Source organism: Castanea sativa, chromosome 11 (assembly GCF_040712315.1).
Source record: "Castanea sativa cultivar Marrone di Chiusa Pesio chromosome 11, ASM4071231v1".
Taxonomy (NCBI): Eukaryota; Viridiplantae; Streptophyta; class Magnoliopsida; order Fagales; family Fagaceae; genus Castanea; species Castanea sativa.
The window spans coordinates 26,070,167-26,095,675 of record NC_134023.1 but is presented as its reverse complement, the minus strand read 5'-3'; the positions used below and the strand labels follow the sequence as shown (position 1 = coordinate 26,095,675).

The window sequence follows — 25,509 nt, the reverse complement described above, 5'->3', positions numbered from 1 at the left end:
ATTTATTGAAATATTATATTCATTGAAAATAAGAAATAGCGTACACTCTACGAAAACTTCTGCAGAAAGTGGAGAACAAACCCTTTTATGGAGAAAGTCTCGTTTTACACAGAGTAATGTTCTTTCTGTAGATTGCCGAAGATGTCTCGATCCATAAAAGAGTAATGTTCCTTCAAAAAATTGTAGCAAACAAACCCTTATATAGAGAAAGTCTCATTGCATAGAATAATGTTCCTTCTACACTGTGGAGTAGGTCTCGTTACGCACCAGAGTAATGTGCATTTTGCAAAAAGTGAAGAACAGTCGCTTTGCTGGTAGGAAGTGGAGAGAAGCCCAAGCCCATTCTGTATGTTTGTGCACAGACTGATAGTGGCAAAATGAGACTCTAGGGTCCATTTTATGAAAGCGCCAAGCTCAACTTCTTTCTTAGCAAAAGCGCATTCTAAAAGTTGTCTAATAATATCAAGACAGGTGTCTAAGGTATAAAAAAAGGCCCTCAACACTAACATAAACTCAAACTCTGACCCTAACATCGTTGTCAAGTCGGACCCATTCTATTGTGTTTGTTGTTGCCCATTTCCACTACTTCCACCACTTAAGAGCAACCACACCAGATCAGCTAAAGTCTTCTAAAATAAAAGAAAGTACAACTTTTACACATTTTATGCAAAAAAAAAAAACACCCCACATCAGTGGGTGTATAAATAGGTAAAAATGTGGAAATCCATACACGAGCTACAGTACTCGTGTAAATATACACGGGTATTATAGCTCGTCCATTTATTATTTTATTCATTTCCATTCGCTCCTTTTTTTTTCTCTTTTCTCCGTGCTCAACAAACTTCAGTAACATCCACAGAGAAATCAACATAGAGACACACTTGCTCAAAAAAAAAAAAAAAACACAGTGATACACAAACACACCCATACACAAACAAACCTACACTGACAAACAACAAAGAGACAGATCGGTGCTTGATCGGAGTTGGGTCTTGCCTGATCGGAGCCTGATTGGAGCTAGGGAGATCTCAGATCTGATCGGTGCTTGTGGATTGGAGCTGGGGATCAGAGCTGGGGATCGGTGCTGTGGATCGGAGCTGGGATCGTAGCTGTGGATCGGCAGAGCTGCAGATTGGAATTGCAGATCGGTGCTGTGGATCGGCAGAGCTGCAGATTGGAACTGCAGATCGGTGCTGTGGATCGGAGTTGTCGGGAGAGTTAATCTAGAAAAATGGGTAGAGAGAGAGAGAGAGAGAGAGAGAGAGAGCAAAATCAGAAAAATTGGGTAGAGAGAGTGAGAGAGAGAGTGTGCGCGCGTATGTATAGGTAGTTAAGAGAAATAATAAAAAAATTTAAGAAAATTGATTGTTTAATTAAAAAAGGTGATAGAATAGATGAACTGGTGTAGATGTTTTGTAAAAATGAATGTGTAAAATAAAAAAAGTAGGTTTTTAGTGTAAAAATAGATGCGTATAATAAACGAACTGATGTAATTGCTCTTACAAGAACAATATCATCATACTGTGGATTACCACTTACTAGACTAGCTCTAATACCTTTTATAACGACCCAAAGGAATGTGCTAACCACGTCTATATAGGACCTCAAAAAAACTAGTCAATTTACAGTTGAGGATTTCAAAGTCGTTGATAAAGCCCAAATTACCCCAATTTATGCGTGATGGGACTCAAGACACACCTACAACATACAATCAATCAATTTCCCCCTCAATCGGAGGCATCACAGATACCTTCTCAGGAACTTGAGATTCATAACTTTTATTCACAGTTCTCTTAACAAAAGATAAGAAATTTTCAACTCTCAAAGAAAGATTAATCATAAATTAGACTTTTTCAGTACCTAGGATAATGTTCAATTTTATTGTTAGTTCCAATTAGGCTTAGTTCTTGTAAAGGATCACAGGTTCGATGAAAAATTGGTCCAATAAAGTTTGCTCTTTTACACAACTCTAATGCATCCTTACTCCCGGGTAGGATGCAAATGGTGCTCACTTCCTGAACTATAATAATGTTCAAAAACAAAAGCAAAATCTAATCATTTTTCCGGAAGAGAAATAAGAAAATGAAAAAAGAAAATTTGGTATTTTCTCTTTCAGTTTTTGTTCGGTGCATCAGGAGATTGAGACCTAGTTTCAGAGGAGACTAGACTCACCTTTCTTTTTACCATGTATAGTTAAAAATGAAAAGATACAATCAAATTTTAATGCACTTTTATATACAAAAAAAGAACTGAGATCTGATACTCTCTCTCTCTCTATATATATATATATATATCCTGCATATCTATTGCACAAATTCTAGAGTCGTGAAAAATAACAAGAAGTTACATTGCAAGAGCAAAGGCTGGCCAGTATTGGAGAGTAAACAAATGGTGGATCGCACAAAATGGCCTCATGACGTTTAAATCTAGAAAAGCCAATGCTTTTTTCTAGCTGCCCTGGTGGGAACATCTGTAAATAAATTCAGGAAAATAGTCAGGATTATTTGTGAACTTGGTAGACTTGTAAAAGAAGGGAAAATTGTAAACAGCAATTAAAGTAAATAGTTGGGTTCATCACCTCCACTTCCGTATAATGAATTATAATGCACTTCACTCCAAAAGCTCAGCCAGATCTCTAGAAAACAGAAAGGGGCAAAATGTAAACATCATCAGATAAAAGCAATGCAAATTTGAAATAAAAGGCACCCACAGACCACAATACGTATCAAAAAATAAGACAAGGAAAACAAAGGAAGATTTTCAAGTTTTCTTGGTAAACTTTTAACAGAACTTGTGAGTTGGAGCCACTCTTTTCCAATGGTCCTAATTGAAATTATGCTACATGAGTTATTTACCATTCAATTGTTGCCGACACCAAACACACCTTACCGGTTTGCTAGGGGTCTATTCTTAAAAATAATCTGTCCATAAAACTGCATGGACATTTTCTAGAAAAGGAAGTGATGTAGGACAAGGGGGAACAACCAAAATCTGACTTAAAATCTTGGGGCAGATATGGTAACACTTCTGTTTTGAGGGTTTAGGGGTAGGTTTTGGTGGGGAAAGGGCTGGAAAATAATAGGATTATTGGGTTTCCAAGGGACTAAGGATTAGTGGGGTTTAGGGATGAAACAAGGGAGATCAATCAAGGTTTGGGCAGCTGTTCTTGTGCTGTGAACAGTGATGTAAATAAAATAAAAGATTAATTCTAGAAATCAAACCTAGACTTCCTAAGTATCACATCTAGGGTTCCTTGGCATCACATCTTGGAGAAGGTTGCATCACACAAACCATAAAAGAAAGCTTCATAGCTCTTAAATTCTGAAAACATTAATCATCTCAATAGAAAGCATTACAACTCTTTAAATAGAAGTCTAATACCTAATCCTAGTTGAATTAGGATTTCTTAAAACCACAACAAGACTTGGCTTGGACTCCTTAGGCTTTTGCTACTAAACCCAACTAAATAACTAAACTTAAACTAAAATAAGACTCAATGGACTATTAGCACAGCCCATTCTAGAATATTAGGAAATTACAAAATTGCCTTTGATACATAAAATTAAATAAAATATAATAAATCTGTCTTCCCACTTCCTCCTGCATAAGGAAGTCTAGTAAAACAAAGAATACACTTCTGAAGAATAACTCCCTTGAGTTGAGTTAGTTCAAACCTGATTCCCCCAACCAAAAAAAAAGAACCCAGAGAAACTACTAAAGAGTGCAAAGAAAAAGGAAAGTCAAAAATAAAAAGTGATCAACAGGTCAAATATGTGTTATGAAACCTTCAAACGAAAAATATACCAAATTGAATGTCCACATCTTTTGCAATAGTTTTATATACCAAAGAACTAGGGTATTGGACACTGCATCATTCTAATATACGTTTCAAGTACTCAACTATCCCAATTTCTTTGTTCTTTTTAAAAGAAGGCCTATCCACTATTAAATACTACTGCTCTCAAGATTGGAACAAGTGGTTCACAACCCAAGATTTTCACCATTGCACCCAGCAATGTTCACTATTTTATAATTTCTGTAAACCATTTTGGTCTATCAATGTGTCAGTAAGCATTTTCCTTTGGTGCTAGGTTCTTCAATATCCTTTACAAGATTTTGTTCTTTAGAGGTGGTGAGGGATCAACACCTAGAAGATAAAATTTCCAAATGTAGAGGATGATTTCAAAGATTTACGGGATTGACATTCTTGATAGAAATCCAGGAATCTGTCAGCATCCTAGCTCTGAGATCCAGCACCGCTGTCACTTTCCAGAAACCCACCAGCCTGTGATTCCGTGTTGATATATGGGAGATAGAGAGAGAAGAGGCAAGGCTACAGACATACAGAGAGGGAGAGAGAGAGAGAGAGAGAGAGAGAGATGGGAGAAATGTATAGAAAATCATTTTCTTTTGAGGTAGCAATGAACAGTGTCTCAATATGTATCATGAGGACACTGTTCATTGTTAAGAATTTTTGACAAATTATTGAGTCTGAAGTGTGAGGTTTGGGGTTTAGCTTTTATTTTTATTTTTTACTAATGGTCGTTTTTGAGAGGCTGCTGTAAGTGATCTTAGATCTCTATTTGAATGGACGTTAAATTCTACTCCTTTTAACACTAAAACTATGATTGAGTTTTTAGCTGATATGAACTTTAGAAAATACTTATGTACTTTTTTTATTTTATTTATTTTTTACTTTTTTGGGTTTTCCTTGTATAATGTCCTGTACTAGGGTTGTGCTGTTTTTTGCCATCTTTTAATGATATTGATTATTTATTTAAAAAAAAGAAAAAAGAAAGAACCTATACATGGTAGTGTCGGGATGGGGGAGGGGGTGGAAGCTGATAGCATTTGGCTAAAAAATAGCTGTGGTACTATAAACAAAACAAGATATTATATTTATATAGGGAGAGAATAAAGAAGTATAGCTGAAAATACACATCATAATTTGAAAAGAAATCTGGTTGTATAATATTTACCTCTGGTGGGATCCTTGTCTTTAGGAAGGATCTCAATATAACAAGTGTCTCGAAAAGAGGTGACCAAACAGATTTTGGCATCAAACTGCAAAATGTGTGATAGGTCAGAAACCAATCCTCAGAGAAATTAATAAATATTAAAAAATTGAAAGGATAAAAACCAATAAGAAAACAATAAATGCATGAAAATAAAGACAATAAGATATAATGAGAGAGATTGAATTTGACCAATAAAATAATAAACATGACATGATCACAATCACTAACAAAATCTTTTGGTGCGTCCTAATTTTTTAGCAGTCTTCACAAGCAAGGGGTCCATGCAATGCTGACTGAGAAAAGCCTCTTAAATTAATGTAATCTTTAAGAAATTGAAAGCCAATTCCAAGTTGTTTGACTTGTTAGTTGTTACACAATATCAGCATCGGGTATAAATGCAGAAACAAAGTCACTGCTGATTGCTGACAGGACATAATTGCATGGGCAAATTTTCCCAAATCTTATGAAGATTCCAAAACTTTTTCTTGCAATCTCACAACTTAAAAAAAAAAAAAAAATCAAATTCCCCTCTCTCTCTCTCTCTCTCTCTCTCTCACACACACACACACACACACAAAAAGAGCTTTGATTAATAAATAAATAAGTGCCTCTAACAAACCAGATCTGTAGGTGCTACAATTTAATCAAAGCTCTTTTGGTTAATGGATAAAAGTTAATGGACATCAAAAACCTCTTTTGGTTTGGCAATTACGGGGTACAATGTGTTGAGTTTTATTTTTATTTTATTATATATATATATATATATATATATATATATATATATATATATATATATAAATTGTTACAACAAGTTGGGGAAGGGATTCAAAATTTTTTTCTCCTCTAAAAAAAAAAAAAAAAAAAAACCAAGCAATGCCACTAAATTACAAGACTCATGGCACCATAAGTTGATATTTTAATGCTAATAAGAACTTTTGGTTAGATGTCGGCTCTCTAAATGATTACTGCCAGCATAAGTGCTGACCATCAAAAACCTCATTGGGTTGGCACATTTGGTGTACTACCAGTTCAATGAATTACTAATTGTCATTTCCTATCTTGTCAATGTGGACTTATTTGAAACTTGGTTAAATGTCAACACTATAAAACCATGCCACACTCACTAAAAAACATACACACCATCAAGAGTAATAAATCAATAAATAAGAAAAAACACACACACACTCTCCTGATCCCTAAAAAATTTGGCATGTGACATAAACAACTTCTAAAATTGGGTTGTATAGAATTCTTAGGATATGTTTGGTATACTATAATGGGCACTGTAATATAATAATTTTCTTATGGTTTAGCTATTCAGTAGTTTGGTTATGTTTTTATTACAAAAAATAATCATTCCTTATGAATATATATTCTTTAAAATGAGGAATAACTATTTCTCTCTAAAAGGGTTGTAATAGCTATTCCTTAGTGATGTAATAATTTCTAAAATTAATATTTTCAAATAAATAAACTTTTCATATGCACATAACAATTATGACACTAAAAAATCATAAAAATTTCTCTCTCAAATTAAATTTTTATTTTTTTTATGAAATATAATTGTATAAGATATTTCCTAAAATATATTTTAATGTTACAACGTACAACCAAACTTATGAATAGGTTTAGTTATTTCATTACAACACACTTTACCCAGTAATAAAGAATACCATTCCTATCGTAATCCTCAATCAATGTACCAAATGTGCCCTTAATATTTTTTAATAATACAAGGGAGATACAATGGAAGCTCCTTCATAATTCGACAAACATCAATTATCTTTAATAGTTTCTGCATATTCATCAATAATTTCTGTTCTTCTGGTTCTTGATACACAAAATATGATATAGTCTATAAACACACAGATCGAATCAGGTTCTCCAAGTATGGTGTCGTCAATAATAACACAGAATCCCTTGTTTCATTTGAGGAATTAAGCCAATGGCTTTCTTCAAAGTCATGTTCAATATCTGTCCACCTCCCCCCCCCCCCCCCCCACCTTCTTCTTTTTTCCTTTCTTCTCTTTGAATAAGACTAAAGAGCTGATATAGGACAAATTAGGGAATTTATCTACGTGTGTATTAGGCCAACGTGCCTATTGCTGAAAACAGTCAATTTTATAAGACTCCTAGTAGTATTAGGACTATTAGTTTGACTAGCAAAATAAAACCTAATATATACTAACATGGACCTAACGAAAATAAACCTAAGATGCTTAGAATACCCTAGAAGATTCTAGACTCAACGAAATTACCAGAATACCCTTAATTTGCAGGAATTGCAAAAATTACAAATTTGCCCCCGAATAAAAAATTGACCATAACTAATATAATAAAATAAAAACCCAAATTTAAAATTGTTTTAATCCTAAAAGACTCATAGTTAGACCATTAAAATGACAAATTTCACTTCAGTTGGACTTCACAAGAGGACCCAATAAAATAATTCTTTAATAGGCGAATTTGCAAAGTAAAACCATATTAATCTTCCATGACTTCATCACTTGGAATAACTCAACTTTGAGTTTTGAGGTGTTGAAGTATAAAAACCTTTGAACTTGAAATTTTCACCAATTCTTCAATCACTTTCGGATGCAGCAGCACAAATAAAGAATCTTCCTTTTCCACCATGTTGCTAAATTCATATGGAATAATGAAATCAATGATTAGAGGGCTTTGCAACTTAAAATCTGGTTTAGAATGACCCATAGCAATGACAACAACAATATCTTCCTTGGTCTTGAAATTTCCATGATCAAATTCATGCTCATCTTTCCCCTTTGTGATCACTTTCATGCTTGTACCACATTCCGTTGGCTTTTTGTTAAGGTGGACTTTTGGGGAATCATAAGGCTGACTTTCTTCCTTTAAGGCCACACCTTGAGGTACTAAACCAATATGCAATTGAGGCTGCTGTAACAGCAAGTTTTCAGTGCTGCATCTATCAAATTTGAAGGGGTAACGGGTGCAATGTTTTGCCAACAAGGGTGGGGATAAACTAGGCTCTAACTTAGGATCTCTAAATTGTTGATAAATTGCTGCTCTATCATGATATTTAGCCAAATTAGCAACTTCCAGCTTCTTCATATCATCTTGCATAGAGCATTATTTGTCAAGCTTTGCATCTATCGAATTCGGGTTCTCATCCATTTAATTAACCTTCTCACATAATTGATGCAAAGCTTGATGAGACAAAGTCGCCATAATTTTTAGTAAGAAAATTTTCACAAAGAACTTGTGCTAGGATTTTCGATCTGATACCAAATTGATGTAGGATAAATTAAGGAATTTGTCTAAGCGTGTTCGTGGTGAGTTTAGGGTTACAAAAGAAGAAGAATTAGAGAGAAATTAATGGTGTCTAGGGGCTGTATGAACAGTAACTTTAGAAAAAGAAGATGAAGAAAAGAAAGAGAACAGAGAAGGAGAAAGAACCAACAAACGCCAATGTGCCTATTGCTCAAAACACTCAATTTTATTAACCAACTCATTCTGTCATTGTTGAATACATTGAGCACAATGTACATAGACTCTTTTCTATACTAGTAGTAATAGGACTCCAAGTAGTATTAGGACATTAGTTTGATTAGTAAAATAAAACCTAATAAAAACTAACTTTAACCAAAAGAAAATAAACATAAGATACTTAGAATACTCTAGAAGATTCGAGTCAACTAAATTACAAAAATACCCTTAATTCGTAGGAATTGTGGAAGTTACAGATTCGCCCCTGAATATAAAATTGACCATAACTAATAAAATAAAAACCGAAATTAAAAACTGTTTTAACCCTAAAAGACACATAAAATGACAGGACTTTCACTTTTTTTTTGATAAGTAAGAATGTTATATATACGAATGGCTACTCTATACATGAAAAACATAGAGCAAATCTAAAAAATACAAGAAGAAAAAAACTGAAAAAAAAAAAAAAAAAAACCAAATAACAGAATAATTACAAAAGAGAAAGAGAGCTAAGAAAAGAGGAGAGAATCACTAGTCGTGAGCTAGGAGGCACGGACGCGGCACTGGAGGTGTCGCACCCACGTCCGACGCGGCGACGCGCGAGGGACGCCGCTGCTCGCGCGTCGGTGCCGCGTCGGGCTGCGTCGGCCACGTGTTTTCCTTTTTTTCCAGCCGACTCACGCCGACGCGGCGCCGATTCGAGCAGATTTGGGCCGATTCAGCCAGAATCGGGTTGTTTCGGCCGTATCGGGATGTATCGGCCGGTGACCGAAACGGCCGAAACAGGCCTCGAATCATGCTGCAACAGCCGAAATCGGCTCTAAATGAGACCCAAAAACCCTAAATCTATCCTTCCTTAATTTTATTTTGAATATTTGTTGCTTCTTTTGTGTTTTCTTTTTGGTTTTGTGTTGTGTTTTGTGTTTCTTGCTTTTTTCTTTCTTTGTTTTGTGAATCAAGGCATAGTAAATTAGTAATATGTTTTTTAAGAATATTTTAATAGTAAAAATATATAGAAAATATAAATAAAAATATTTTTAATAATTTTTTAATTGCCGAGTCCCGCCGCACCCGCACCCGCACCCACCTTTTTCAAAAATTGCCGAATTCTGCACCCGTACCCGCACCCGCACCCGTACCCGTACCCGCACCCGCACCCGCACCCGCACCCGCACCCGTGCTTCATAGGTCGTGAGTCCCCATGCACGAGACCAATCAAAAAGAATCCCACGAAAAGAGGCAATCATCTGAACACCGGAACTATCAAAATCCTCAAAAGTCCTCCGATTCCGTTCCTTCCAAATATACCATAGGATGCACAATGGAACTAAGTTCCAAATTTGAGATGAATACTTCCCCACCAATTCCACCAGCCAAAAAGCAAATCTGGGATTGATCTAGGCATAACCCAAGACAAACCAAAAGTTTTTAAGACAAAGCTCCACAACCGATAAGTCATCTCACGATGAAGAAGTAAGTGGTCTACCGTCTTTCCATAATGCCGGCATGTAATGCACCAGTCTACAAAATCCAATCCTCTCAATCTTCTCAAGTTATCGTTTGTAAGGATCTTATTCCAAGCTGCACACCAACCCAAAAAAGAAACTCGCCTAACGGCCTTTACTCTCCATATTCCTTTCCAAGGAAAGACAATTGAGGAAGAATCCTGCAATTTGTTATAATACAACCGAATGTCAAACTCCCCATTAGGCTTCAACTTCCATCTCATCCGATCTCTAACATCCATTGGAGGAGTATTAGCTCCCAATATACGAAGAAAATGCAGCCCTTCATCCATCTCCCAATCATTAAATTCTCGAATAAAAATATCCCATATTCTTCTATCCTCCGCTCTTTGCCTTGACAAAGAAGCTTCTACAAATGCCTCCTTATCAATGGCAATGCCATACAGCCTTGGGAAAGCCACTTGAAAAAGTTGATCCCCATACCACCCATCCTGCCAAAATCTCACTCTAATCCCCAACCAAACAACAAATTGACAATTCTTGCTAAAATCCTCCCATCCCATGTGAATACCTCTCCATAAACCACACCCATAAACTCCCCTACTTAGCTTTGAGGTCCATCCCCCCTATTCTTCCCCATATTTTGACGCTACCACCCTCCTCCATAACCGACCCTCTTCCTTCCCAAACTGCCACAGCCATTTCCCCAATAAGGCCTTATTGGAAATAGTAATTTTCCTTATCCCCAAACCACCGTTAGCTATAGGCGCACAAACTTTATCCCATCCTACTAGATGAATCTTGCTATCACCTCATAGAAAGTTCATTTGCAACTTTTCAATCTTATTAGCCACATAAGTAGGAAGGGTGAATAGAGATAGAAAATAGGTAGCAAGACTAGATAACGTACTCTTGAGTAACATCAATCGACCCTCCTTAGAAAAATACAACCTCTTCCACTCAGCTAATTTCCGCTCAATTTTTTCCAAAATAGGATTCCAAATTGAAGGGAAGTTATGCGAAGCCCCCAACGGCATGCCAAGATAAGACATAGGCAAAGTTCCAACTCTACAACCCAAAATTTCCGCCAAGGCATGCACATCATCAACCTCCCCTATAGGAACCATTTCACTCTTGTGCACATTGACCTTCAAACTTGTTACCACTTGAAAACTGAGTAACAACAACTGAATATGAAGAATTTGCTCCACATCTGCATCACAAAATAGGATAGTATCGTCTGCAAACAATAGATGTGAAACACATTCCCCACCACCCCCTACCCTCAACTTTAAAACCACGGACCAAACCAACTCCCTCCACTCTTCTCAATATCCTACTAAACACCTCCATCAAAATAAAAAACAGCATAGGAGATAGTGGATCCCCTTGTCTTAAACCCCTTGAACTACCAAAAAAATCAGCTGGAGACCTGTTAATCAAAATAGAGAACTGAACTGTGGAAATACAAGTATGGATCCACTTACACCACCTTACTCCAAAGCCCATTCTATTCAACAGATACATCAAAGCCTCTCAATTCACGTGATCGTAAGCTTTCTCAATATTAAGTTTACAAATGACTCCAGGAACCCTACTCTTCTCTTGGCTATCCATACACTCATTCGCAATAAGAACCGAGTCAAGGATTTGTCTCCCACCCACAAAGCTATTCTGAGTCTCAGAGATCAACTGATCTAAAACCACTCTCAAACGATTTGCCAAAGCCTTAGCCAAGATTTTATACACACTCCCTACCAAACTAATAGGTCGGAAATCTCTAATATTAGAGGCATCATTTTTTTACGGAATCAAAGTAATGAAAGTAGCATTGAGAGATTTTTCAAACTTACAATGTTAAAAAAACTCTTCAAAGACTGCTAACACGTCTTTCTCCACCACTCTCCAACAATGATGATAAAACGCCATAGTAAACCCATCCGAACCTGGAGCTTTGTCCCCCTCCAAATCACTTACGACTTGAAGTATCTCCTCTCTCTCAAATTTCCTTTCAAGCCAAACCCTCTCCATATCCCCAATACGATCAAACTCCAAACCCTCCACAAATGACCTCCACCCCTCAGACTCCTTGTACAATTTTTTATAAAACTGGACTACTTGATTAGTTACCTAAGATTCCTCCTCAAAAACCACCCCATCCACCTCCAAGGTCCTTAGATGATTATACCGTCTATGGGAGTTGGCCATTCTGTGGAAGAACTTGGTGTTATTATCCCCTTCCTTGATATATAACATCCTAGATTTTTGTCTCCAGGAAATTTCCTCCAAAGAAAGAAGATGCTCCACCTGGGACCACAAATCTGCCCTATGACATATCTCCCAATCAGTTAGAACAACATCCCCTTCCTTAGCGTCTAATGTTTTCAACTCCTCCAGTAATTGTTCCTTTTGATGCTCTACATTACCAAACTCTCGACGATTCCATTGTACAATGTCCTCTTTTAGAGCCTTTAATTTTTTCGCAAACACGAGACTAGGTGTACCTACAAAAGAATGCCGATTCCACCAAGATTAAATCCTATCCACAACTGGACTTCACACAAGGATCCAATAAGATAATTCTTGAATAGGAGAATTTTCAAAGTGATAGCATATTAATCTTCAATGACTTCATCAAAAGCATACTGACAATTTGATTTTTGATTATTTACATTTTACCCATTTGCGTTTTAGTCTAGTTAGATTTGCCAACAGCTATTTTAAAAACTTGCACTTTTTTCACCAAAGGTCACATCCTTTGACATTTCTTCGGCCCTAAATCACATGCCTTGAGGGATGGCCCAGAAACACGATAGCACCTTCGTCCCAATTTGATTACATTAAAGCTCATGAACCAAAAACAAATATTAGACCTCAGATTGATAAAGTGCAAATTTTCAAATGAAATATTGGCAATTTGAGCAATATCACATGCAAGTATAAACCCCTCCCCCCCTCCCCCCCGGCAACATGAGAAATTATAAGGTCCTCATGGTGGACAAGTGATGTGGTTCACCATTCCAATAAAAGACTCACACCTGTTTAAAATTGTGGAGTTTTAAATAAAAATTGAATATTGACTTAGCAATTTTAAACAGGTGGGAGTCTTTTACTAGAATGGTGGACAAGTGACGTGGTCCACCATGAGAACTGTATAATTTTTTCCGCAACACCCATTGTTAGCAAACACAACTCCCAAACTTCATTTATAATATGATACCCCAAACCAAAAAAATAAAAAAAAAACCTTTAACGAGAAATTTGTGATGTGAAGAAAGTAGTGTAAAATATATTTTCTAAGAGACCTCAAAAGCTGAGTCATAAAAAGAATTGATAAAGATTAAACTTACTCGGTCTGCAGCTGCCTGCAGAGTAACATGATCTCCCCACTCACCTGATCTAGTAGAATAAAAGAATGAATGAAAATTGTATTAGTATTTACTCACACATCAACATGCTTTCTGGTTTGCATTAAAATCAATAGGAATCTCCACAGATGTCTCACTTTTTCATCTTCTTTATGTAACTTCTGTACTTCTCTGGGACATAACCTTCATAGAATTTTCTGTAATGCTTTAGCTGAAAAAATAATAATAATAATAATAGTAAGCCACATACAGTGATTATTCATTTTACATCAGAATTCAGAATTCACGACCTTTTCATAATATATTAAAATTGGCAAAATGCACACAAAAAACATAGGTCTTACTTCTACTCTATATATTTTAACATTTGCATTATTTTAAAAAGTATAGGTAAACTAACCAAATCTGTGATTAGAAATAGGCTATTATAAGAGAGTGATTTTTAGGTTAAGGTTGCTCAAACAATGATGTAGACCAAGAGAAAATTGAAAACAAGCAACCACAAGAAAATTATTTTAAAAAATTGTGGATTCCCAAAATATCAACTTGAGAAATTGATGATGTAAACATGGTATCACTTTTCTTGATATTACAAATCTAGTCTTCTTTCCATATCAACAATATCAACACCATTATTGAGAAAAAACTGCAAAAATGTGGAAAATTTATGGAACATTAGAGTTCTTCTAAGGCCACAACAAAATCTCACAACAGCTAAGGTGTCAATCCACCATAGGTGAAAATAAAATGAAATCAAATAATATTATACCAAGACCCTCCACAACTCAAAATAAAGATGCTGTGAAAATATTGTGAGATTTTGTTGTGTCCTTATAGTTTCTCAACAGTCTATGAGTAACAACGCCAGCTAGTGAATCAAGTGGTCATCCCATATCAACAACTAGAACTGTCAATAAATCAATACATGATCTTGTAATCCCAAATCAAAGAAGTAACTGCAACACTCTATTGCATCTTTCTCAACACTAAGTAATAATCAACAGAATTGATGCATTCCTGGAATCATGTGGACAATTCTAAGCAAAAGGACGGACTTTGAAAGTCCCAGCCCAAACAAGAACTCATGTAAGACATGAATCATAATGAGTATGCAACACCACTTTCTAGAACAGGATGTGTGTGTTTGCATGTATGTGTGTGTGTAGTAAATACGCATGTGTATATATGCCTCATTCCTTGTATCTAGAAAATATTATGATTATATCTCCTTTGTTATTGCACTATAAGATGAGCGATAATGTATGCGCGTGTGTGTGTATATATCTATTATAGGATTTGAACTTGTGCTGTTTGTTGCATGATGATTGCTCTTTATCATCATGCCAAGACACATTTTGATTTTTGGTGTAGGCAGGATTTTTCAAACTTAGGTCCCTTATTTGACAATAAGATACTTCACTAGTTGAGATAACTGGAACGCACACTATAAGCTGAGTTATGTAGTTAAGTATTTTCAAACTGCTGCTACTCCCAAGAATAAAGAAGACCAGCAATATAGCAAGTAGAAACAAGTTTTGGCAAATGATGGTAAAAGGCTTGAACTAGAAACTTAAAATTCAAGAGACCACAGTAAAGACACCATGTATTATTTTTAACAATGCAGCTCCTAATAAGACTTTTAAATAGACTATTTATGCTAGGTCTAGCAACCATACAGTATCAACTCATAATTGCACATATATCTTTCTAATCTTAATCATCAAAAATCACTAAAGTTTATGCACATGAACTCTTTAAAAGGCTAGAAACATAAATGTAGGTTGTAGAGGTAACATAAAGTAGGAAAAATTAAGAACAAAATAAAGACAGGACTCATGTTAGCTGTTGAGTTGATTCTATTAAACAAGAAGCCGTGCTTGGGCTTGCTTTTACAGCAGGCTGCTTGGATGCTCCTGCATCAATCTCCCTATTTTTCTACTTCATAAACCTGACGATGATAGTATCATATCAAAACACTGGCAAAATTGGGTAAACATCACCCCACCTCACCCCAAATTGATAATCTGATCTAATGTCATTAAATATTCCAGATAAGAACAAGGAGCGCTCAATATCAATGATGGTCAACATCATCTCAAAAATGGGAATAACAACCATTAAAAGATCAGAGTATTTGCCCCAGGGGAACAGTCTTCTGAGCATCATAAAATCATAACTAATAACATTTCCAACTTGCATATTTAATATTAGCTAAATAATTGAATGCAATAGTGAAGTTTTATCAACTATACCTGCTTGATGACCTGCTTCCTTACATGCTTGTGATAATCCGGACTGCGAAACAACTGATCTGCTAAAGCTCGAAACTGTCCAACAATTTGATCAAATATTTTATTAAATACATTGAGGCAAAGAGAAAACTATCCAAAGAAAGGGTTGTGCATAAGTTGACAGAAAAAGAAATCAATAGTGAATTGAACCTGACAATTCCCATCACCCTCCATTTGCAATTCAGCTAATCCATATGTTACCAACCTATGAAAAACGAATTCATTATCACCCAGAAAACACAAGCCACATAACATGCACATTTACGGTATGGAGTATAAAAATCCTGATGATGAACCATTAATGTCAAATCGTCAATAACCATTCCCATTAGCATTTCTTTTGGCCAGATTTACACTCAACATTATCACATATAGCATAACTATAAATATAACTACGCTCTATCAGCTTCATTGTGTTACTTTTCCAATATAGTATTCTCATAAGAAGCCAACCAAAAAGGATGTCATGATGTAAAACAGAAGCCAAGAAAAGTTATTACTGAAATGCATAGAACTGACATCAACTGAATTGCAAATTAAAATGTAAAGAACCCGGAAAATCCAAAAAAGAAGATGGGAGTGCTGCCATATCTAGGGCTGTCCAGAGACCCAGCCAACCCGACTCACCCGCCGCCGCCGACCGAACCCAACCCGCCGCTGATCGATCCGACTTCTCCGGCAGTCGGAAACGGGTTTGTTCCTTCAAAACCCGAGTTTGGCGGGTCGGACGTCGATTTTCCTTCTCCAGAATCCGATCAAAACCGATCCGACCGATCTGTGAGATTACCGGCGATATTTGGTAGATCCGGTGAGATCAAAATCATTTTCGTCAAGATCTCGGCAAGATTCCACCTGATCTGGCCAAGATCTTGCCGAAAATGGCCTAAATTAGGCCAGATCTAGAGAAACCTCAAAGATTTTCGCCATTCTCACACTGGTTTTCGCCGTTTTTAGGATTTTCGACCCCGACCGATTCGTCCGCCGTCATCTGATGCTCTGATCCGCCCAATCCTTTCATTCCGGCGGTCGACGACGGGTGCATTTTTTTGCCACCCGATTCTGGTGGGTCAGTTCCGGGTTGGGCACAAACCCGACCCGGACCGACCCGTGGATAGCCCTAGCCATATCAACTGAATTTTAATGAAAGAGTGACCATAGAAACAACCTGGGAAAGCACTGAGCTCCCTTTGACCATACTGGTAATTATTATAAGTTAATGATGAACATCTTTTTTTTTTTTTTTTGAAGTAATGATAAACACATTAAATAAGTTTACTCCACAATGCACAGTGAGCCCTGAACCAAGGATAATCTCACAATAGGTTATGGAAATTTACAATTTTACAATATATATATATATATATATATATATACACAGAGAGAGAGAGAGAGAGAGAGCTCATAATGGAGTCAGAACCTTTCAGACAGCCGCTCATGGTCTAAGGTTGCATCAGTTACATCAGGAATTTCCCCATTAACCCGGGGAGTATGCTGCCAACACAGTTGATCAATAAGTACATAGGTAGCAAGGTAATTAACGCAAAGCTATCCAAATTACAACAATACAGATGATAGAAGATTATTTTGTGAGCCTTAGTCAAATGCTAATCAACAAAACAAGTAAAAAAGGCAGAGAGATGCATATGATTGATTCTAAAACTTACAAGTAGCAAAAACTCAGGAAAAAGTTCAAAACAATCCTAATATAGATTGATGGACTTGATAGAGTAAGCAGTGCCACATAGATAACCACAACAGCACAGCCATGATCAAGGCATATACTAAAATTAAGTGTAATGAAAATAGAAACAATAGAATACAAGTACTTTTTCATAACACAGACAGAGAAGGGAAGACTAGATCTACATCCTGATCAATTAAGAATGCCTAAGTTATAAGATGCCGTACTGTATATACTATGACCCTGTTTTTTGGGACAAGTAACAACTATACGCACTATGAACCAACAGAGAATAATTATACATGGTCATGTAGCATGACCATGTATAATTAGTTTTGGGTTGGGTAGAAAAAGCCCAAAATTTGAAAAATATACCAATTTCAAATCATTTAAACCGCATTTGATACACCGCACCGCATATGTGACCGCAAAAATGAGGTGCAGTGCGGCTATGGTTTTGGCTAAAATTTAAACCGCACTGCACCACATCGCACCGCACATATGACTGCAAAAATAAGGTGCGGTACAGTTATGGTTTTAGCTAAACCGCACCGCAAAGTGCGATGCTAAAAATGGCCCAAAACCGCATTGCACCGCGAACACCCCTAGTCATGCTACATCTTTTTTATTTACTTTATAAGTAACATAGTCATGCTATATCTAACACCTCTACTCCACTTTTCATTTACAATAATACATAAAAACAAGGATTTATAAGGCATCTTTGAAATTTGATTATAGCAGCTTGAACAGTATTTTATTACTTGACAAAGTGAAACTCTTTCAAGTAAATATCTCAATTGGCCACTTATACATCATTAAGTGAGGATGAAGGGAATATGGATGATTTTTAAGCTCATTTGTCCCTATCAGCACTACAAAGTTGGATAGAGTTTGACCCAACCTGTGCAAATTTACCCAAAAAAAGAAAAGAAATGGACATGGTTACAATACTTTGCCTAAACCAGTATCTTTATTTAATAAAAAACAAAATAAAATAAAAATTGATTCACATAAAAACCAGACGACTTCAGCAGTAGCTTAAACAGTTAACCAGAAGACTTCAGCAGTAGTTCAAACGGTTAACCCGACAATGTGCTCTGTGAAAGAATGCATAACAAATCTTACTTTTTTAAACAAACAGAAAACAGTAATTATAGATTGCTATAGACTATTTGATGTAGGACAACCTAGGCTTCCCACCTAGATTAATCCCGCTGTAGACCTTAGGCTTCACCACCTAAGGTTGTTTGGATTTACCACCAAACGTAGTGCAAAATTTGCATGAATAATCACTAAATAATATTAATAATTATCTCAATACAAAAGAAACCATCTGGAGCTTTATATACAGCTTCTAAGAATCACAATGATAAAGATAAACTCCCCTAATATGAATCCTAAACAATCTCAAATACTAATCCAATACTGATCAAATACTAAACTAATCCTTATCTAAGGATATGAAATTCCATCCTTCTTATAAATAAAGAAAAACATCAAAATCTAAAATTATCCAATGAAAATCCAAAATAAAATTTTGAGACAGTTTCTTGTAATGCTCTACGTCACTATTACTACAAACATATCTACAAAAAGGCCAATTTACATGACATGCATGTTTATAAATAGTTTTACATTAAGAAGGCATCAGCCATGAGTTATCATTAAGCATACCGGAATGGAATCCAAATGGGAGAGTCTCTTCCCAAGCCTGCGATCAAATTTTGAACTTTCCTCTTCGGCTAAGATGCTTGCAATGGTTTGGTCATCCTCGGTATCCTGGAAACTGCTACTCAAACTTGAACTCGAGCTTGCACTTGCATTGATATGACTGTCATCCATACTACCTCAACTGAAACAGATGGCTAATACAACCCTGCAAAGCATGTCAAAATAAAATAAGTCAATGAATTAACTTGATCTATACAGTACACATAGAGTACACACATAGATGTCCACGCACCAAGTGCCTGTTTGCCATAGCTTACTTTCAGCTTATGAACAATATTTCAGAGTCCTAATTATTAAGCCTAATAAACCAATGAAAATAATTTCTCCCAAACTGAGTACTAATACAAATATAGGGTTATTAAGGATCCATATATGCACACATCTAACAAACCATTACGCGTGAATAAACGCGTACATAAAAAAGACCCCATCCCAGATCCTTATCCGAACAAATAAGGAATACCCAGATGCTTATATCACATGGGAAACCCCAAATTGATTACTTGTTCTTCTTAATGAATTCTCTATTCAGTCATACGAAGATAACAGAAAAACCCTACAGATGAAATGAATCTTACTTTCTATTGGGTTGTTGTTTTAGATTCTTCAACTGAGGCTCAAATTACTGTCTTATCGTCAAGCAATTCAACAGAGAAGAAAACAAAATAAATAAATAAAAATAAACTAACTCAAATAACGGATACCCAGAAGTCAAATAAGATGGAAGTCGGAAGACAATCAAAGAACAGCAATAACAATATAGTATTCTTCAAGCTCTGTGCTTCCAAAAAAGCAGCATACAAAAAAATAGTAGACCCAGATTTCAGTTCTTTTTTTTTAATTTTGTTTTGTTTTGTTTTCTGAACAAGCAAACAGAGGCAACGAACTTCAACGAGCTGGAATCAGAATAACAATAATATTACAAGAGAGAGAGAATAGTGGTTACCCAAATTTGGAAGAATTCAAGGGAAGGAAGGCGTCCAAGTTTGTAGTGTGTGTGTTATGACTAATGCTTCATTTCAAGACTTGTACTAAACGTAACTCTTTCTATCTTTGTCTCTCGCCGACAAGAAACCTACACATGTGACATGTCCACGCAATACAAGTTCACAAAACGACCTCAAAGGGTTAAACGGCAATTTACGGCATAAGTGTAAAGAAACGGCGGACTGAGGTTTTTTTTTTTTTTTGAGAAGAAGAAATTTTTTACATAAGAGGTCAAAAAAAATTATTATATATTATAACTAGATATATTATTAGTTATAAACTTATTATATATTTGTATAATTTTAAAATTATTTACTATTTATTTATGATGTTAACGGTTTGACCACCAATTAGACTCCAATCAGACCAAAGAGCCAATAACTACTCATTTTTCGATACGATGACCATACTAGTTTTTAAAACCATGTAGAGAAAGAGCAGAAAATCTGAATTTTTACCACCTTCATCACAAACCTCATGAGCAGAACTATAAGTCTATAATCAAAGAAAGTGAAGATCTTCTCATCCTAAATGCTCCCTCTTTTTTATGGATTTTCTATGTGCAAACTTGGGAAAGAAAGAGAGGCAAGAGAGTGAAGGAGAGAGAAAGAATTTTTCGGCTATTCAAGCAGCACCATGCTTTCAAGCTGATTTTTCTTAATGTATTTAATTTTTTTATCATTATTTATATATTTTTGAGTGAAAGTGCAATTTTAGGGTTTGATTTTGTAGATTGGTTCATAAGTGGCTGGGTTTTGTTTGTATTTGTTTCCTTTACTAATAAATTTTGATTGAATTTTCAATTTTTGTGGAAGTGTGAGAATCCTGTGAAAAAATTAGTTTCAACCACTGAAATTTGGGAACTAAACGGTGAAATTGTTTGTGACTCACTTTACTCTTTGTCACTAATTTTATTCTAAAGCTTTTGGCTATTAATTTTATTTCTCTTTATGTAGAATTTAGTTTTCCTATTTTTATAAATATAAAATCAAAATTTTAAATTGATGTAGGATAGAATTTACAATTTAATTTTTGTAATTATTTAATTTTGGTATTTTTATGTAAAAAACATTATTTTATGTTTAAGGTTATTATTTCCTTATTTTTGGTGTTTTTAATGCTTTTTATGTTAAATTTGGTTCCTGTTATGGTTAAGTATTAATTAGGAATTATTTAGAATATATTTTCTTGTCTGTCAAGTTTTAAGGAGCCCTTAAATAAGTTTCTAAGTCTGTAAACGTTTTTCAATATTATTGATAGATATTAATAAAAATTCAAACTTTTGTCTATTGTTTCTCTGGTGGATTCAAGAACCCTTTCTCCTTGTGGATTCAAGGAACCCTCTTGTATTCAAGGTTATTTTCGGAAGCGAACATGTTTTGTTTTTGTTTTCTAGAAGTAGATGTGTTCTGTTTCTTGACGCTTCTGCATCGAGCCTTGACTTATCCCGGTCTAGTGGCTAACATATGAGACAATAGCAATTCCGGTGATAAAAAAAACTTAGCAAGTATTACGTGACGTATAGCTAGCACTCACAAATATCTTTACTAGGATGCCGTCATTGGAGTATTGAAATTATAGGGATAACTGTCACGGAGATATAACTCACGAGCAACATACTCGTAACCAAGTTTCATATAGGCCTTATAGAAGAATTGCAAGTTTTAATGGTTATTTTATAAAAGAAGATTTTCTTGACTGGTTACTTGATTTAGAAGATTTATTTGACTTTGAGAATATTTATTATGAGAGAAAAGTTAAGATTGCTTTGTATAAACTTAATGGGTATGCCTAACGTTGGTGGGTACGAATACAGACTGATAGAATCCGACAAGGTAAAGATAAAATTTGTTCATTGCCATGGATGAAAAAGATGCTTACTATCAACTTTATCATTTGGATTGTGATGAACTTTTGTTGTATACAAACAATATTATTATTGGCCAAGAAGTTCATACTTGAATTATTTTGAAGAGCCAAATATTCCACCATCATATGAAGAATTGCATGTTGAAGAAAATATTGTTCTTGAAGATTATGTAGAAATCAAAGTGTTAGGATGTGTGCTCTTCAATCTTATTGTATGATGCTATGTATGTTATTATGTATGACTTAATGTTGTGTTTAATAAAGCTGTTTTGTTATTATCTAAAAATAATGATAACATAAATATTGGAACATTATCATATAGTCCATGAGATGCATAATATGTAATTTATGTGAAAAGTTACAGAAGATATAAATCACAAGTTCTTTGTAAACTCAGAATTTGAGTTTGTAGTCGGTGATGAAATTGGGCATTTCATCTGCGAAGACTATAACATATCAACTAAGATGATTTGTCTTGATCATGGAAATAGAGATTTCTAGTTGATATGTTGATATGTTTTAAGAGTTAAAACATATTGAACTGGACCGATGTGAGATTTATTATTCTTCTAATGAGTGTTAAATGAATAATAAACTCATGACTTGTATTTGCATGAACTCTTAATCCTGAGAGAATAATTGACTTAATCATGAGATGTAGGTTACTTTAATATATCAGGAGTGAGATCTAGAGTTACGGTCAAAACCTCAGTATGTTGGGCAACCACATTTAATGTTGATAGAACATATATTCTCAAGATGAAATTCATAGTTTCTTAACGGAGATACAAAATATTTCCTTGAGATAAGTTTAATGGGTTTCTTATTCAGAATGTTAGGCATAACTACTCTAGTAAATTGTTGCTAGAGTATATATTTATGAAATTAGATTTCATAAATATATGATAAATAACTTAAAGGATTAAACTGGGTACTCAAAGATAAGATGTAGTAATTTACAAAGTGGTAGTCTACATTCATGATTTTGTGTTACTATGAATATTTTATGAAGGGGTTGCATATACAATAAAGGCTTGGGATATAATTTATAAATAAAGCCTAAAGTGCAACTATATTTATATAGTGGTATTAAATATAGTTAATGATAACTTTGGACTTGTCAAGAGTTGACAGAAAAGCCTAAGACTCATTGGAGCTAGTGTCTTATTAGTCCCTTTTGGTCCCACTCCAAGCCACACACTTAAGCCCAATTGAAAAGGCCTAAAAGGCCAGCCTAATTAAATAATAAGTTAGATATAAAGGAAGAAACATACAGAATTTTCTGTAGAGAATTAAAAAGAATACTATTGCGAAGTGGTGTAAAAAGTGTTAGACACTTTGACATTCTCACTTTGAAAACTGATTGAGAGACCCCACATCTTGGGTGTTAGTGAAATTGGAGTGAAGATTGAAAGTGTTCCTAAGTGCTTTTGATCTTCAGTTTTGAAATTTACCGCTCCAAGGTACACTCTCTTGTTTTTAAATTTTGAAACTTTAGTAATGCATGTTAACATTTATGAATGAAGTAGATCTGTTATTTTTCTGCTGCGTATGTTTTGTATGCGATACAAACATGTTATTTTCCTTCACAAAGAACAAAATATAGAGATTTCTGAAGAAATTATTGAAGGCCTTGTTATGCAAGAAGATCCTAAAATCAAGATTATTGTGGAGGAGAATAATGAAGATCCTATTATAGAGAAAGATCTTGAAGTTTAGTTGGTACTGGCCATTGAGGAAGAAATTGAAAAGGAAAGTTTCAAGGATCTCAATGAAATCAAATCATATGATTGTCAATCTTAAGATCCTTTTATTTTGGTGGTAAGCAATACACTGAAGTTTATTAATTTTATTGAGGTTGATAGATTTGATTCAATTGTCAGTTCTTATTTGGTAAATCTCTACAATTACATGGAGACTAAGGAAAAAGAAATTCAAGTTGATTTATTAATTCCATTGATGAGTTGCAAGTATGGAAAGAAGATCAAGGGACTCAAATATTCAAAGTATTTGTTTATTTGGAGCAGAAGATTTTAGATTTCAAGAATAAACTAGAGGATGAGTTTATTTCAAGTGGAGGGGTCTGAAATAGGACAAATCTACAATTTAATTTTGGTATTTTTAAGTAAAAAACGTTATTTTAGGTTTAGGGTTATTATTTCCTTATTTTTAGGTGTTTTTAATGATTTTTAGGTCAAATTTATAATTAGGTATTGATTAGTAATTATTTTAGAATACATTTTCTTGTTTGTCAAGTTTTGCGAAGCCCTTAAATAGACTCTTAAGTTTGTAAACGTTTTTCAGTATTATTGATATTAATAAAAATTCAAGTTTTTTAGTATTATTGATATTAATAAAAGTTTAGAGTTTTGTCTATTGTTTCTCTGGTGGATTACAGAACCCTTTCTCTTTGTGGATTTAAGGAACCCTAGTGAATTCAAGATTATTTTCAGTAGCAAACCTGTTTTGTTTCTTATTTTCTAGAGGTAGACGTGTTTTGTTTCTTGACTCTTCCGCATCCCGCATCATAATTATATTGGTTTAGCTATAAGCTTCTTGGAAAAAGAAAATGAAATGCATAGGGCAAAATTCTAGGTTGAACGTTGGGTTCCTCCATAGTTGATTTGTACTATAAATTTTGTATAGGATTCTAATCATGAATATTATGAATTACTTTCTGAAAGTTACTTTTGTGTCCAACAATGTTGTGAAGCTGCTATGTCGTGATTATTAATTCTAATTTATAAATTAAGGATGTTGTCCACATAAAAATTAGGTATGATAGATGAAAGACACAAACACATATAAAGTCTTGATTTTGCTTTTACCATACACAGGGACAGAATCTTTAAAAGTAATTCTGTTGTGGATTATTGTTGGTCGTTATTGTAAATGATATAGAGAAAATTAGCTCTGAATTAAAGGTGAGTGGGATATAATCATATTATTGTTTGTGATTTTGATATTTTGGTTCTTTGCTTGTGACAGGTATGTTATCTCTCTTAAAAATAATTCTCTCTTTTTTCATATTGATTTCACAAATCCAATGGTAAGAGTCTTTATGTGTTTGATGAAATGACTGTCTCATGATTTGGTTGCTATCATTGGGTTTGCTTCTTTACCAACATTTTCAATTTATGAACTAATCACATGGTTTGCATAAATTGTGTTTGACTTAGAGTTTTTTTTTTTTTTTTTTTAATTTACTGAGAGCTTCTTCTCCCAAGTCCCAACTACTCCCACTGAAGCTTTTACGTTTCCTTGAATACTATCTTGCATTTTCTATTAGCAAATGAGATAGAGTTATTTACGCAGACTTGGTATGATTTCTATTTTCTAACCAAGTTTCTCTTCTTCTTCTTCTTTTTTTTTTTTTGTGTTTTTGTGTTTTTGTTTTTTGTGGGCACCATTTATTCTTTTAAAAGATAATAGTGTAAGCCAATGAACTATAGCTTAAGGGGTACTTCCCCCCCCCCCCCCCCTCTTAAAGGGGATGTATAACTTATCAATTAAAAAAAATTAATTACTATTCTAATAATGAATTAGTTTTGACTATTCTAATCCGTTTCTCCAAAAAAAAAAAAAATCTAATCCAATCATAAAATATTTCTTTGTAGTTAATTCTTTTCA

The 25,509-nt window shown here is 34.7% G+C and overlaps 1 protein-coding gene across 3 annotated transcripts; it reads right to left on the bottom strand.

Moving 5' to 3' along the window:
• Positions 1 to 2,058: 2,058 nt before the first annotated feature.
• Positions 2,059 to 20,108, bottom strand: LOC142617135 (OVARIAN TUMOR DOMAIN-containing deubiquitinating enzyme 11). 3 transcript variants are annotated; one of them, XM_075789845.1, is made up of 10 exons: positions 19,970 to 20,108; positions 18,967 to 19,168; positions 17,026 to 17,099; positions 15,759 to 15,813; positions 15,570 to 15,644; positions 13,455 to 13,528; positions 13,300 to 13,348; positions 4,980 to 5,064; positions 2,579 to 2,635; positions 2,059 to 2,470 (listed from the first exon to the last, which is right to left on the bottom strand). In XM_075789845.1, the coding sequence occupies exons 2-10, from the start codon at positions 19,132 to 19,134 to the stop codon at positions 2,427 to 2,429; spliced, it is 681 nt and encodes a 226-aa protein (XP_075645960.1). In that variant the 5' UTR covers positions 19,135 to 19,168; positions 19,970 to 20,108; the 3' UTR covers positions 2,059 to 2,426. The 3 variants fall into 3 exon arrangements, with proteins under 3 accessions (XP_075645960.1, XP_075645962.1, XP_075645961.1); XM_075789847.1 differs by lacking the exon at positions 19,970 to 20,108 and adding an exon at positions 19,728 to 19,865; XM_075789846.1 differs by lacking the exon at positions 19,970 to 20,108 and adding an exon at positions 19,602 to 19,740.
• Positions 20,109 to 25,509: the final 5,401 nt, after the last annotated feature.

Coding starts and splice junctions, on each gene's coding strand:
- LOC142617135 (XM_075789845.1), bottom strand. CDS start 19,134: ATGGATGACAGTCATATCAATGCAAGTGCAAGCTCGAGTTCAAGTTTG. Junction 13,529..15,569: donor GGAAGCAGGTCATCAAGCAG/GTATAGTTGATA, acceptor TTATTTTTTCAG/CTAAAGCATTACAGAAAATT. Junction 5,065..13,299: donor TGCAGGCAGCTGCAGACCGA/GTAAGTTTAATC, acceptor CACATTTTGCAG/TTTGATGCCAAAATCTGTTT.